This window comes from Fringilla coelebs (genome assembly GCF_963513975.1).
Source record: "Fringilla coelebs genome assembly, contig: SCAFFOLD_70, whole genome shotgun sequence".
Classification (NCBI taxonomy): Eukaryota; Metazoa; Chordata; class Aves; order Passeriformes; family Fringillidae; genus Fringilla; species Fringilla coelebs.
Genome location: NW_028167380.1, coordinates 683,170 through 697,257, shown reverse-complemented (window position 1 = coordinate 697,257; position 14,088 = coordinate 683,170). Strand labels below are relative to the sequence as shown.

Sequence of the window (14,088 nt, the reverse complement as noted above, 5' to 3'; positions counted from 1 at the left end):
GGTTTGTGCTTCTTGAAGAGCTGAGCAAACCACAGGCAGGCCTTTTTCCCCCCCACAGAATTCTCACCTCTGCAGCAGCTCTAAAGCTGCCAGAATCAAAGGCAAGGGGGCAGGGGGGACCCTGAGGTGCTGGCTGCCACCTGGGGCTGGCCAGAGCAGGGCTGGGCAATGGCCATCCCTGTGCAGTGGGGCTGGGCCATGCCTGGGCCCCACCCTTGGGTGGCCACCCCAACAACATCAGCCACTCCACAATAGATATCACTGTCCCAACACTAACATCACGATATTTAATCAACAATAGAATCATTAATGTAATATCAATTCATATAATATCCAGCGAAAGTCAACTTCCATTAACTTGTTTCTCACAATGCACACCAGTAAAGAACTGTTATTCCTGTTCCTACATCTTTGCCTAAAAGCCCTGTAATTTCAAAGTTATAATAGTTCAGAGAGAAGGGTTAGGGTCGTATTTTCCATTCCAAGGGAGGCTCCCACCTTGTTCAGCTTCCTTGACAGAGCTCAACAAAGAAACACCATTTCTGCCAGTTTAACCAAAGAGCTGCATTTTTGTCCCAGGAGCATGGAACCGGGTCCTGTGCCCCCTTGGAACTGGGATGGGCAACAGTAAGCCACCTTACTGGGAGCACTGGGAGGGGGATTGCAGAGGCACTAAGCACATGGGGGTTCAGAGGAACAAACCTGATTTGGATTTATGTCTCAACATATGCTACACATGAGGTGAAAAATGTCTCTGTGGGTTGTACATGTGCTGGGAACCCTGTCCCCGGTCAGGCTTCATGAAACAGATGATCAGGGGAGAGAAAGCTTCCATGATGGGGCTGTGAGTGAGCCCCGCTGGCTGGTGGGACAGATGCCCGAGAAAAATGTGTGTGAAAAAACGCCCATGAAAATCGGGCTGTGGGAGGAGCCTTTACAAATAAAATCAGCTCACTGTGACCCAAGAGGAGCACTTGACTTTGAGTTCCTTGGAGGGATCATGGGCTCACTCGGAGGGTCAGCTTGGCCCTCCTTCCCTGTGGGATTCACATTCTCTGGACGTGGGAGAAGCAGTGAGAGAAGTAAAAAATGATCCAAACAGTTCTTATCTCATTTACTGCTGCTGTGTCGTTCACAAGTGGAATGCCTTGTGTACGATTGTTTAACTGAAGGGAATTGATGATTGGATTCTGATGAGGGTGTTTTGATTCCCTGACCAATTGAATCCAGGTGTGTTTGTGTCAGGACTGTCGGTGACAGTCATGAGATTCTGTTCAGTGGAGTGCTTGGCAGATTCAGTTTAGGTGTAATGAAATATAATATAGACTAATATAGTACAATAAAGTAATTAATTAGCCTTCTGAAAAAATGGCGGTAGATGCATCATTCCTCCTGGAAGTTGGACAAAAATATCACCGATGCTCCCCGCCCTCTCCTTTTCCTCCTGGTGGTTCTTCTTCCCTGTCCACACCCGTTCCTCCCTGCTTCCCTGCTTCCATAGGGCAGCTCATTCCTGCTCATCCTGGACTCCTTCATTGCTTCACCGACAGCCGATGCTGCCTGCACCCACCCCCCTCCTCTGCTGCGTTTCCCGTGCTGCCCACAGTACCGAGCCAGCTGCACCTGCCCACCGCAGCACCAGCCCATGGCAGCCAGCCCAGAGCCATCAGTGCCATAGCAGCGGCACGTAGCAGCCAGCCCAGAGCCACCAGTGCCACAGCACCAGCCCGCAGCAGCCAGCCCAGAGCCACCAGTGCCGCAGCACCAGCCCATGGCAGCCAGCCCAGAGCCACCAGTGCCACAGCACTGGCCCACAGCCATTGCTCACCGGTGCCAGAGACACGAAGGTGCCGTCCTTGGAGATCACACACAGCCAAGCAGAAAAGCCATGTGGGCTCGCCCTGGCTCGCAGCACACACACTCCATCTGCTGAGCTGATGCCCACAGAGCGCCCGGGCTTCTTGTGGTAACTCTGCCCCTGTCCTCTGCTTCTCTCTCTATCCTGTTCCCTTTCTACTCCCTTCTCTCCCCCTTCGGTACAAACACTTACCCTACTTCGTCAATAAACACTTCTCAGATATAACATTGCCCCATTTGTCCTTCATTTTAATCCGAGAAACCTTTCAGGAAGAATCCTCCCCGACTCCCCCTTTTACAGCGGGATGGGACAGGGGTAGTGGGAGGGGGAATGGGGAAGCCCTGGGTGTCCTGCCAGCAGTGTGGGGAGAGAATGAGGCAGTCACTGAGGGTTCTTGGGCACTTGGATGGGGCTGGGGAGCCCCTGCAGGTGCGAGGGAAGGGAAGGGGGAACCCTTAGGGGTACTGGGAGATGAAATGAGGAGCACTGGGTGCCCTGTGTAGCCTCCCCCTGACCCATGACCACCTCCCTTGGAAGGATGAGCGACCACAGGAGCCATGGAGGGAGCACCACCAGTGTCACCCAGTGCCTCCCGCTTCCCAGAGCGTCACAACTTTGGGTGTAGGCTCTCATAGATGTCACTGGGTTCCCACGGTTGCCTTTGCAGCTCCATGTACGTCGCCTGAGGATCCTCCACCGGGGGTGCCAGGGGGTCTGGGGGGGCCCTGTGGGAATGAGGGGGTGCGTGCAGGGGGATGGGAGGTGCTGGGGCGTTCGGTAAAAGGTGTATCATGGCTGGAACCTGCACTCACCTTTCCTGGTGCTTCCTGGCATCTGCAAAGGAAAACTGGAGGGGTGACTTTGGAGATCCAGGGGCCCCCATCCACCCTTGGGAATGCTGAACCACCACCAGACACACAATTCTCCACAGCCCCGCCCAACCCCCCCCCATATCCCTGATGCCCTCCCCAGTATCCCTGGTGCCCCCTCCTCCATATCCCTGACCCACCCTACTCACACCAACACCCTGAGCCCCAAGAACTCTGAGCCTGGCAGGGAGGGGGACCCCTGATAGAACCCCCAACATCCCTGCACAACCCCCCAACCCTCCCCAGGGCTCTGAGCCATGGTCACTGGGGGCTCAGCCCCTCCAAGCCAAGGGCTGTGGGTGCTGCCCTATGGCCCCCCTTCTCTGGGGGCCTTCCCATCCCTCTCCAAGATGCCCATCCCCCCATTCACCCACCCAGGCGGTGCCACCAGTGCCAGGCCACAAAGACAGCCAGGAGCGCGAGCAGGAACAAAAGGGCAACACCGACCCCTGTGGCCACTGCAAGACACAGAGGGGGACACATCAGGGCTAGCCATCACCCCAGGAGTCCTGAACTCCCTGGTGACCCCGTGTGACCCCACCTTTGTTGCAGTGCCCCTGCAGCATCACCTCCAGGGCCAGCTCAGGGCTGAGTGCCCGGAACACACGGAGCCCGTCCTGTCCCAGCTGGTTGGTGGCCATGCACTGGTAGGTGCCCGAATGTCCCACATCGATGTCCCTGAGCTCCAGGAGGGGACCCCGGGCCACCTCCTGCTCGTTGTGCAGCCAGCTGAAGGTGACAGGGGCTGAGCCCACCTGCACCGAGCAGCGCAGGGTCACGTTGTCACCTGCGCGCACCGGGTGTGACAGGGGACCGGGGGTGATGGTGGCATTGGCCACGGGCACTGTGGGGACACAGACGGGGATGACACAGGGCGAGGTGGGATGGGGGTGCCATGGGTGGGGTCACCCCAGTCCGAGGGTCCCGCTCACCCAGCACGGTGACATTCAGGGGGTCACTCTCAGCCACGCTGTCCCCGTCGCTGACCCGGCACCGGTACTGGCCGCTGTCATTGTCCCCAACGTGGTGCAGCTCCAGGCGGGGGCTGGTGCCCAGCATTTCCCCCGAGCCCTCCCGGTACCAGGAGAAGGACAGAGGACCTGTCCCCGTGGCGACCGCGCAGCTCAGCACCAGGCTGTCCCTGAGTGCCACCTGTCCCCCAGGGGGCTGCACTGACAGGGACACCCCTGAGAGTGGGACCCCTGCAGGGGGAAACAGGAGAAATTGGGGACCCAGGTGGGACTGGGGACACAGGAAGGGGCAGATGGACATGGAAGTGGAAAGGGAGGGACTGGAGGGGAGCAGAGAGGATCCCAGTGAGCAGGAGGGGACCCTGGGAGGCATGGTGGGACCTGGGGACAATGGCAAGACCCCGTGGAAAGGGGCAGAGACCCAGGCAGGGATGGAGAGCCAGACGAGAGGCTGAGGAGACTCAGGGAATGATTTGGGGTTTAGAGATGGGCCCAGGGAGGACCCAGGGATGGAAGGCAGACCAGAGGGTGGAGCAGGGACCTTGGAAGGGGTGGGGAATCCAGGGAGGGCTGGGGAGGACAAAGAGAGGGATGAGGGATCTGCAGGGGGAACTGGGCAGTCATGGGGGAAACCAAGAGGGACGTGGGCATATCTGGGTGAGCCAGGGAGGAGTAAAGGGAGGGATGAAGGATTCAGGCAATGGTGGGGAAAGCCTTGGGGGATGTTGGGCTTCCCTGTCTCCATCCCTGCACTCACTGTGCACTGTCACTGTCACCGGCTTCGACTCACTCCAATGTGACGCCATCCAGCCCTTGCAGGTGTATTTGCCACTGTGGCTCAGCTTCAGGGGGGACATGGAGAGCTCGGTCCCACCATGGGGCCCACTCAGCTGCTTCTCTTCACGGTAGAAGTACACGTCCGTGAGCCGTTTGTTATCTCTGCCCCGGCAGCGCAGTATCACTGTGTCCCCCTCCAGCAGTGCCCGTGCTGGCACCTGCAGCACCAGTGGGTCTGGGGGACAGAAGGGTCCTGTCACACCAGGGGCGTCAGGAGGGTCATGATGGCGCCAGGAGACACCAGGGGCCACCCATTGTGAGAGAGAAATCTCCTTGCAGTTGAATGCTCTTGGATGTCCCCAGAGCAGGGGACAGGCTCTGGTCACACCAGGAGGTGACCCATGGAGTGGAGCCCACCCAGAGCCCTTGGGATCCGGGCAGGTGCCAGGCTGGGGACACCCAAAATCCCCTCACCATTTAAGGCTCTCACGGAGGGGCTGAGCCCAGTGTCAGGTCTGTAACACGTGTAGGTGCCACTCTCGGTGACAGGGAAGTGGTCAGGTCCCTTCTGCACCCAGATCTGCCTGTCCTTGTACCAGATGATGGCACTGGCGGTCCCCGAGCCCTGGCAGGTCAGTGTCACCTGGTCCCACAGCACCGGCGGCGTCCAGGGGGGTTCCACGAGGAGCTGGGTGGTCTGGGCACCTGCGGGTGACAGGGAACACCAGCCTGCCAGGGCCAGCGTGGGGCTGGGGACAGCAGGGTGGGGCCATGGCATCCCCCGAGGACTCACCAGCAAGGCCGAGGGTCTGGGCTGGAAGGGAGAAGGGACAGGGCTGGGTGGGGGTGGCACTACAGGGAAAGCAGCACGGGGACACGGGGTGTCGGGATTGTCCCTAACTGTCTCTGTGGGGGCACTGGTGTGGCACAGATGTCTCATAGACAGGGACACAGCAGCCAACCCGTCCTCAAGCATGGGGACACTCTGCTGGCACAGGTCATCCCTGACAGCCTCACAGCCACATCCCCATGGCCCTGTACCCATGATCCCATTCTGTTGGCACCTGTCCTCATGCCCCATCAACATAGGGCCTGTCCGCTTGTCCCTGTCCCTGCATCCCTGTGTCCCTGTCCCTGTCCAGACAGCTGCCCCAGCCCCAAGGTTCCTTCTGCCACATCCTTGTCCCCACATTCCATCCCCCAGTCCTTGTCCCCACATCCCAGTTCCCACATTCCTCTCCCCCTGTTCCTGTCCCCATGGCCACCACACAACTCTGGTCACACTGGGCTCCATGCCCTGCTGGCCATGGGGAGCTCAGGGGACCCCGCAGCCCCCCTGTGCCCCCTCCACATTCCCGGGCTGTCAGGCCCGTGCCCGGGGCACTCACCCCACAGGAGCAGTGCCACCTTCCCGGCCATCCCGGTGTCCCCAACCATGTGGACTGGCTGTCACTGGCTGCAGGGGGTGGCTGTCCCCTCGCTGGTGGCTCTTTGGCCAAAGGGGAAGGAAGCGAGGTCAGGTCTCGCCCATCTTGCGTAGCTGGCACTTGGTGGGGGCAGGGTGGCCACAGGCTGTGGGCTGGGTGGGGACAGGATGGGGACAAGGCTGGGTGGGACACGGTGTCATACGGGTACCCAGGAGTGGGGGCCTCAGGGGTTTGGGGAGCCAGGGATAGGTGTCAAGGGGAATGGGGGGTCCCAATGATGGGGTCTCTGGGAATGGGGGTGCTGAGGAGGGGGAATCACCTGAGATGGGGCCATGGGAATGGGGTTCCCAAGGGCTGAGGGGGACTGAGGGTTGGGAGTCGCAGGGGAATGTGGGCTCCAAGGATTTGGGGTCACGGAATGTGGTCCTCCTGCTAAGGATGAGATGCAGGGGGTATGGGTGTTCCTGGGAGAACCAAGGTTCTGGGGAAAGGAGGATTGCAGGGGATGGAATGAACAGGAGAGTGTTCCTTGGGAATGGGGTGCTGGGCCATGGAGATCCTGGGGAATGTCAATACTGGGATGGGGGTTACAGAGCGAGGGTGACATCAGGAATGGGGGTCCCATGTTTTGGTTCCCAGGGAAATGAGTGTGGCAGGGATGGGCAGGGGCTGGGTGAGCCCGTGGGTATCAGCTCCTTCCCACAGTGCCTCAGATTTTGGGGAGACCCAGAGCCCAGCACAGCCCCCATCAGCTGCCGGTGGCCTGGGGGTCACCCCAGACAGATTCTGAGGGTCTCTGGGTCTGTGTCCCCACACCCCCAATGTCTTTTCCCTCTCTTCTTTTACATTTCCATCATTTCACCCCTCAATTTCACAACCCCCCAGTTCGTGCTTTGATGATCCTGGGGGGCACCGGAGCAGGGAAGGGGTTGGGGAAGCCCAGGGTGGGGGAAGCAGAGGTGAGGGGTCTGCAGGGAGGGCTGGGGAGGCTGTGGGCGATGGGGATGTCCACTTTCCCTCCCCAACACTTTCACTTTCTCTCTCCTATAGAAGAAGGAAGAGGCCATTTGACACCTTGGTCACACGAGGGGGGCAGGTTCTGTCCTGGGTGGGCACATCAGGGGGGCTCCTGTCCTGGGGGGATGCTGTCCCAGGGGTGACACATGCTGGACAAGGGGGTCCTGTCCTGGGCCATGGCAGCCCCAGGGGGGACCAGACTTCTCCATTCTTGCTCGTTCCCTGCAGGATCTGAGCTGGCAAGAGCAGCTGGGGAATGGAGCCCCGGGCAGGAAGGCGCTCCCAAACTCCTGCTCCTTGAAGCCATCAGCCACCCAAAGGTGGGGCCCAGGCATGGTCCAGCCCCACTGCACAGGGATGGCCATTGCTCAGCCCTGCTCTGCCCAGCCCCAGGTGGCAGCCAGCACCTCAGGGTCCCCCCTGACCCCTTGCCTTTGATTCTGGCAGCTTTAGAGCTGCTGCAGAGGTGAGAATTCTGTGGGGGGGAAAAGGCCTGCCTGTGGTTTGCTCAGCCCTGCAAGAAGCACAAACCCCAAAGGGAGCCCAAGCAGTGGCTCTGTGAGGGCCTTTGATGGTTTTCAGAGAAGGGCTGGCTGGAAACAGCCCCTGCAGGGGCAGCTGTGAGGGAACCAGTGTGGAAATGCAGGAATTGATCATTTTGTCCCTTTGCCCAGGGGACTGAGAAAACCACAAAACTCCTGCAAATACAACAGCAATCTGCTCCACAACCTGGCCTGGACCCTCCTTCTTGAACAAAACCTGCAACCTTCTGGAACCTCCAAGAAATAATGTTTGGTCTCAGGATGTGCACAGCAGAAGAGAGGGAAAAGTGTGGAAATATTGAGCACATGTCGGGCTGGGGAACAGGGGTGTCCCAGCAGGAGCAGGGAGTGCCCAGGCAGGGGAATTCAGGGCAGGCTGGGTTGGATTTACCAGGGAAGCAGACCCTGAGGAGCACAAGGACATTTCCACAGATTCCTGTGCACTGTCCCAAGGATGGACAGAGCTTCTCCCCTTCCTCTGTGGGAAGTCAATCAAATTTCAGGGTGGGAATGAGAAAAATGGGAAGAGTTCCTAAATGTGACCCAAGAAAAAGCTTTATTAGGGCTGGGTTGCCACCCAGCAGGCAGGGAACAATCCCATGGAGCTGTTGGACACTCAGGGAGATTCCACACTCTGTGTTAGCCACAAGCAAACGCTGGGCACCCCCATTCCCATGGGCCCCGCGATTCCCAAAGACTCCCCTTCTTCAGAACCCCATTTTCCATGGACCCAATCCCTGGGACCCCCCATTTCCCTGAACACCCATCCCGGGCTCCCCAAACTCACTGAACCCCCCCCACCTTTGAACCACACATCCCACCTTGTCCCACCCAGCCTTGTCCCCATGCTGTCCCCAGCTTGTGGCCACCCTGCCCCCACCAAGGGCCACCCACACATGGGGACGGATGTGACCTCGCTTCCTTCCCCTTCATCCGAAGAGCCGCCAGCCAGGGGAGCGGTGGCCACAGCAGCCAGTGACAGCCAGTCCACATGGCTGGGGACACCGGGATGGCCGGGAAGGTGGCGCTGCTCCTGTGGGGTGAGTGCTCTGGGCATGGGCCTGACACCCTGGGGATGGGGAGGGGAGAGGGCAAAAGGGGCTTTGGGGTGCCCTGAGGTCCCCAAGGCCAGCAGTGCCAGTCCCTGTTAGCCACAGTGGACCTTGGTGGGACTGGGGATGTGGAGTGGCTTTAGGGACAGGAACAGGGAGCAGGAATTTGGGGATGGGGCTGTGGGGACAGGAATGTGGGGACTGGCACCTTTGGGCTCAGGTAGCTCTGAGGACAGGGACAAGGGAACTGGGATGCAGGGACAGAAGGGGACAAGAACGGTGAGGATGTGGCCATGGAGATGGGATCATGCGGATGGGATCATGAGCTGGTGGGGGTGACCTGGGCCAGCATGGGCTGTATCCGTGGTGTCCTCATTCCTGGGGTGTCCACAGTGTCCCCATGTTCTGCCTCAGCCCAGGGTGGCCTCGGTGTCCCTGTTCCCAAGGTGTTTGTGCCACAGGGATGTGGTGCATGGGTGGCTGTGGCACAGACATGTCCCCATGGCTCTTCAAATCTTTTGGGAATCACCCCCATGCATATTCCTACAAGAACTGCTCTCCCCATGGGGACAGTTGGGGACAGCCACCACACCCTGTACCCTGTCTGGTGCTGTCCCCACGGTGCGACCCCCACCCAGCCCTGTCCCTTTTCCCTTCCAGCCCAGACCCTCGGCCTCACTGGTGAGTCCTCGGGGGATGCCATGGCCCCACCGTGCTGTCCCGAGCCCTGCTCTGGCCCTGGCAGGCTGGTGTTCCCTGTCACCCGCAAGTGCCCAGACCACCCAGCTCCTTGTGCAGCCCCCCTGGACGCCGGCGGTGCTGTGGGACCAGGTGACACTGACCTGCCAGGGCTCGGGGACCGCCGGTGCCACCACCTGGTACAGGGACGGGCGGCGCTGTTGCCAGCAGAGAAGCGATCACTTCACTGTCACCGAGAGTGGCACCTACAAGTGTGACAGACCTGGAACCAGGCGCAGCCTCCCGGTGACAGTCTTAAATGGTGAGGGGGATTTGGATGTCCCCAGCCTGGCACCTGCAGGGACGCCAAGGGCTCTGGGTGGGCTCCACTCCATGGGTCATGACCAGGTGTGACCAGAGCCCGTCCCCTGCTCTGGGGACATCCCAGAGCATCCCTGTGCATGGTGACTTCTCTCTCACATTGGGTGGCCCCTGGTGCCTCCTGGTGCCATCATGGCCCTCCTGATGGCCCTGCTGTGATAGGACCCCTCTGTCCCCCAGACTGGCTGGTGCTGCAGGTGCCAGCACGGGCACTGCTGGAGGCGGACACGGTGACACTGAGCTGCCGGAGCAGGGACAACAAACAGCTCACAGATGTGTGCTTCTACCATGAGGAGAAGCCTCTGAAGGGGCCCCATGATGGGACCGAGCTGTCCCTGTCCCCTCTGAGGCTGCAACACAGCGGCCGCTACCACTGCAAGGGGTGGGTGGCATCACACTGGAGAGAATCGAAGCGGGTGACAGTGACAGTGCACAGTGAGTGCAGGGATGGGGATAGGAAAGCCCGACATCCTCTGAGGGTTTCACCACCACTGCCTGAATCCTTCATCCCTCCCTTTACTCCTCCCGGGATCACCCAGAATTGCCCAAGTCCCTCTTGGTTTCCCCCATGACTGCCCAGTTCCCCCTGCAGATCCCTCATCCCTCTCTTTGTCCTCCCCAGCCCTCCCTGCATTCCCCACCCCTTCCAAGGTCCCTGCTCCACCCTCTGGTCTGCCTTCTGTCCCTGCATCCTCCCTGGGCCCATCTCTAAACCCCAAATCATTCCCTGCGTCTCCTCAGCCTCCCTCGTGGTTCCCCATCCCTGCCTGGGTCTCTGCCCCTTTCCACGGGGTCTTGCCATTGTCCCCAGGTCCCACCATGCCTCCCAGGGTCCCCTTCTGCTCACTGAGATACGCTCTGCTCCCCTCCAATCCTCCTCTTTCCCCTCCAGTGTCCCCCTGCCCTTCCTGGATCCCCAATCCCTCCTGTGTCCCCCTGCAGGGGTCCCACCCTCGGGGGTGTCCCTGTCAGTGCAGCCCCCTGGGGGACAGGTGGCACTCAGGGACAGCCTGGTGCTGAGCTTCACGGTGGCCGCGGGGACAGGTCCCCTGTCCTTCTCCTGGCACCGGGAGGGCTTGGGGGCACTGCTGGGCACCGGCCCCCGCCTGGAGCTGCACCACACCGGGGACCTTGACAGCAGCAAGTACCGGTGCCGGGTCAGCGACGGGGACAGCGTGGCTGAGAGTGACCCCCTGAATGTCACCGTGCTGGGTGAGCGGGACCCTCGGACTGGGGTGACCCCACCCACGGCACCCCCATCGCACCTCGCCCTGTGTCATCCCCGTCTGTGTCCCCGCAGTGCCCGTGGCCAATGCCACCATCACCCCCAGTCCCCTGTCACACCAGGTGCGTGTAGGTGACAACGTGACCCTGCGCTGCTCAGTGCAGGTGGGCTCAGCCCCTGTCACCTTCACCTGGCTGCACAATGGGCAGGAGGTGGCCCGGGGTCCCCTCCTGGAGCTCGGGGACATCGATGTGGGACATTCGGGCACCTACCAGTGCGTGGCCACCAACCAGCTGGGACAGGACGGGCACCGTGTGTTCCGAGCACTCAGCCCTGAGCTGACACTGGAGGTGACACCTGGCTCACCCTGGGTCACAGGTGGGGTCACACAGGGTCACCAGGGAGTGTAGGACCCCTGGGGTGATGGGTGACCCTGATGTGTCCTCCTCTGTTGTCTTGCAGTGGTCGCAGGGGTCGGTGGGGCCCTTTTGTTCCTGCTCTTGCTTGTGGATGTCATTGTGGCCTGGCACTGGTGGCACCGTGTGAGTGTGTGACAATGGGGGGACAGGCATCCCAGGGAGCCGTAGAGGCCCCCAGAACTCTGACCCTGTAGGGGTTGGGGAAGTGCTGGAGGGTCCTGCAGTGATGTTGGGTGTTGTTTCAGGGGCTCTGGAGGTGTTTGGGGGGTCTCTGTCCCTGGTGGGCTTTGGGTTCTTCAGACTGAGTTGGTTGAGGCACTGGGGAGGTTCCTGAATTCTGGGGGGTTTCAGGGATGCTTGGGGGTCTTGTGGGAAATTGAGGGTTCTGTGGGAGTTCAGGAATCCTGAGAGGGGTCAGGGCCCTGGGACCCCACAGTCACCTCTCCCCTCTTTCCTCTGCAGCTGCTGTGAAGCACCAGGAAAGGTCAGTGGGGGGCTCAAACCACAATCCCCTCGTTTTACCCCAACCCCCAAGACCTCCCGTTCTCTCCCCACATCCCATTTATTCCCTCAGGGCCCCCCCGGATACCCCAGCCCCACCAGAGGAGGGGGAGGTGCTGTACGGCCGTGTCATGAAAACCAAGAGGGCCGGGGGTGAGTACGGGGGGGACACAAACAGAGGGACATGTCACCCACGTGTGTCACCCCACCCAGATCCCACAGGCCGTGTCTCTCGCAGTGTCCCCCCATGCCACCACCCTCCAGGATCCCCAGGTGACCTACGCGGAGCTGCGGGGACCCCAGGGGCGACCGCGGGAACCCGGTGAATTCTACGGGAATGTGCTGTGACACTGGCGGGAACTGGGGGGCACTGGGGGTCCACACCCATGGGCACCCACTTGTGTGTGTGCTACTACAAAAAACTGCCCCTCCCTCTTTGGGCACAAAGATCCCAAAGGGGTGAGAGAAGAACAATTTCCTGAAAGAGCAACAAGCGAGAATAAAACCAACAGCAACAGCAACAAGGTTGAGTCCAAATTGTCACAAAAGGAACGATTTCCAGGGAAAGGCACAACAAGGAGCAACCCCCAGACATTTCCCCTAGCTCGTTTCCTCCACCTGAGGAACCTGCCAGGGCCCTGGACCTTCCTTGCTCTGATGGCCAAAGTGGCCTTCAGGAGGCTCTGGATTCGCTTGTTCCCTGTCCCAAACCCCCCCTCTGCCCTGTTCCCCACACCAGGATGTCACAAAGGCCTTTTGGAGGTTCCGGAGCCTCCCCCTTTCCCAGGGCAGTGGGGATCAGGCCATAGCACAGGGTGGGGTGTCAGAGACAGGAAAAGTTTGATGTCTGGAGACATTTTGGAACAGCTGTGTGTGCAGGGGTGGGTCAGGCCTTGCATTTGGTGAGACAGGGCCCCGTCTGTCCATCAGTCTGTCAGCCATGGCACACTGGGGACAGTGTGACAGTCTGCCAAAGCCAGTTCCTGAGTGGCCACGTGACCAGAAGTGCCACCTGGGGAGAGAGCCCTTGGTGGCCAAACTGGCTCAAAAGAAAGAGCATGAGGTGGCCAAGTTGCTGACCCTGTCTCCTCTTGGGATGTCTTTCCCATCCATGCTGGAACCCAGGATTTGGCAACTCATTTAAATCAGAGATATCTGCCAAGGAAAGTGGGAAAATTCCTGGAATGGAAAGAAGACGTATTTCTAAAACTTTTTTTAATTTTAAAAATGACGGGACTTCCAGGCCAAAGTGTAGGAAAAGGAATAACAGCTCTTTACTTGCAAATTTCTAAACCAGAACAGAACAAACAACACAAACCCAGAACTTTCCCTCCTGCTCAGCGCTGTTTTTGTGGCAGTGATAACTGCAGCCAGCAGGGGGCGCTGCAGGGAGCACTCCCGGCCAGCAGGGGGCGCCCCGGTCCAGCTCCATCCCCTCAGGGGCCATGGCGGCCTCGGGCAGGACGCAGGAGGGGAAATCGCTCCTTTTGCAAACTCACGGGCACCAATCGCTCCCGGCACCACCACCGGCAGCGGGCAGGAGCCGCCAGGGCAGCAGGTTGGATCCCAGTGCCCACTGGCAGCGTAGCAGTGTCCTGGGGCCAGGCACACACCCTGAGCAACACCCGCGACCGCTCTCCATGATCCCGGATGGAAAGAAGGCAGCGCCTGAGCCCAGGCAGATCTCGGGTCCACAGCAGCCCGTCTGGTGGCTTTACATCACAATTCCTGCAAACCCTCAGCCTTTCACTCAGGTGAGGAGGGCAGGGATGGAGCAGCTCTGGGGACACCTGGAATCCAGACAGGGTCACTGCCCACAGCCCCACCATGGCTGCTGGGCAGAGCCCCTGCTCAATATTTCCACACTTTTCTCTCTTATATGATAGCCCCATTCTGAGCCCAAACATTCTTTCTGGAAGGTTCCAAAGGCTGCAGGTTTTGTTCAAGAAGAAGGGTCCAGGTCATATTGTTGAGCTGATTGTTGTGGGATTTGCAGCAGTTTCTGGTTCTCTCAAACCCTTACCAAGAGGAACAAATGGTCAATTCTTGTATTTCTGCACTGGATCCCTCACAGCTGCCCCTGCAGGGGCAGTTTCCAGCCAGCCCAGCTCTGAAAACCATCAAAGGCCCTCACAGAGCCACTGCTTGGGCTCTCTTTGGGGTTTGTGCTTCTTGCAGGGCTGAGCAAACCACAGGCAGGCCTTTTCCCCCACAGAATTCTCACCTCTGCAGCAGCTCTAAAGCTGCCAGAATCAAAGGCAAGGGGTCAGGGGGGACCCTGAGGTGCTGGCTGCCACCTGGGGCTTGCCAGAGCAGGGCTGGGCAATGGCCATCCCTGTGCAGTGGGGCTGAGCCATGGCTGGGCCCCACC

At 59.8% G+C, this 14,088-nt stretch overlaps 1 protein-coding gene and 1 long non-coding RNA gene across 2 annotated transcripts; one reads left to right on the top strand and one right to left on the bottom strand.

Moving 5' to 3' along the window:
- Positions 1–2,240: 2,240 nt before the first annotated feature.
- LOC311165802 (Fc receptor-like protein 4) lies at positions 2,241–5,969 on the bottom strand. The gene is made up of 9 exons (XM_084227304.1): positions 5,864–5,969; positions 5,269–5,289; positions 4,950–5,180; positions 4,456–4,710; positions 3,660–3,827; positions 3,269–3,514; positions 3,102–3,185; positions 2,671–2,692; positions 2,241–2,583 (listed from the first exon to the last, which is right to left on the bottom strand). The coding sequence occupies exons 1-9, from the start codon at positions 5,910–5,912 to the stop codon at positions 2,466–2,468; spliced, it is 1,194 nt and encodes a 397-aa protein (XP_084083430.1). The 5' UTR covers positions 5,913–5,969; the 3' UTR covers positions 2,241–2,465.
- A 5,111-nt stretch (positions 5,970–11,080) lies between these two features.
- LOC311165799 lies at positions 11,081–11,854 on the top strand. Its single transcript, XR_014616960.1, has 3 exons — positions 11,081–11,175; positions 11,260–11,339; positions 11,679–11,854. It is a non-coding gene; the product is annotated as an uncharacterized lncRNA (long non-coding RNA).
- The last annotated feature ends 2,234 nt before the right edge of the window (positions 11,855–14,088 follow it).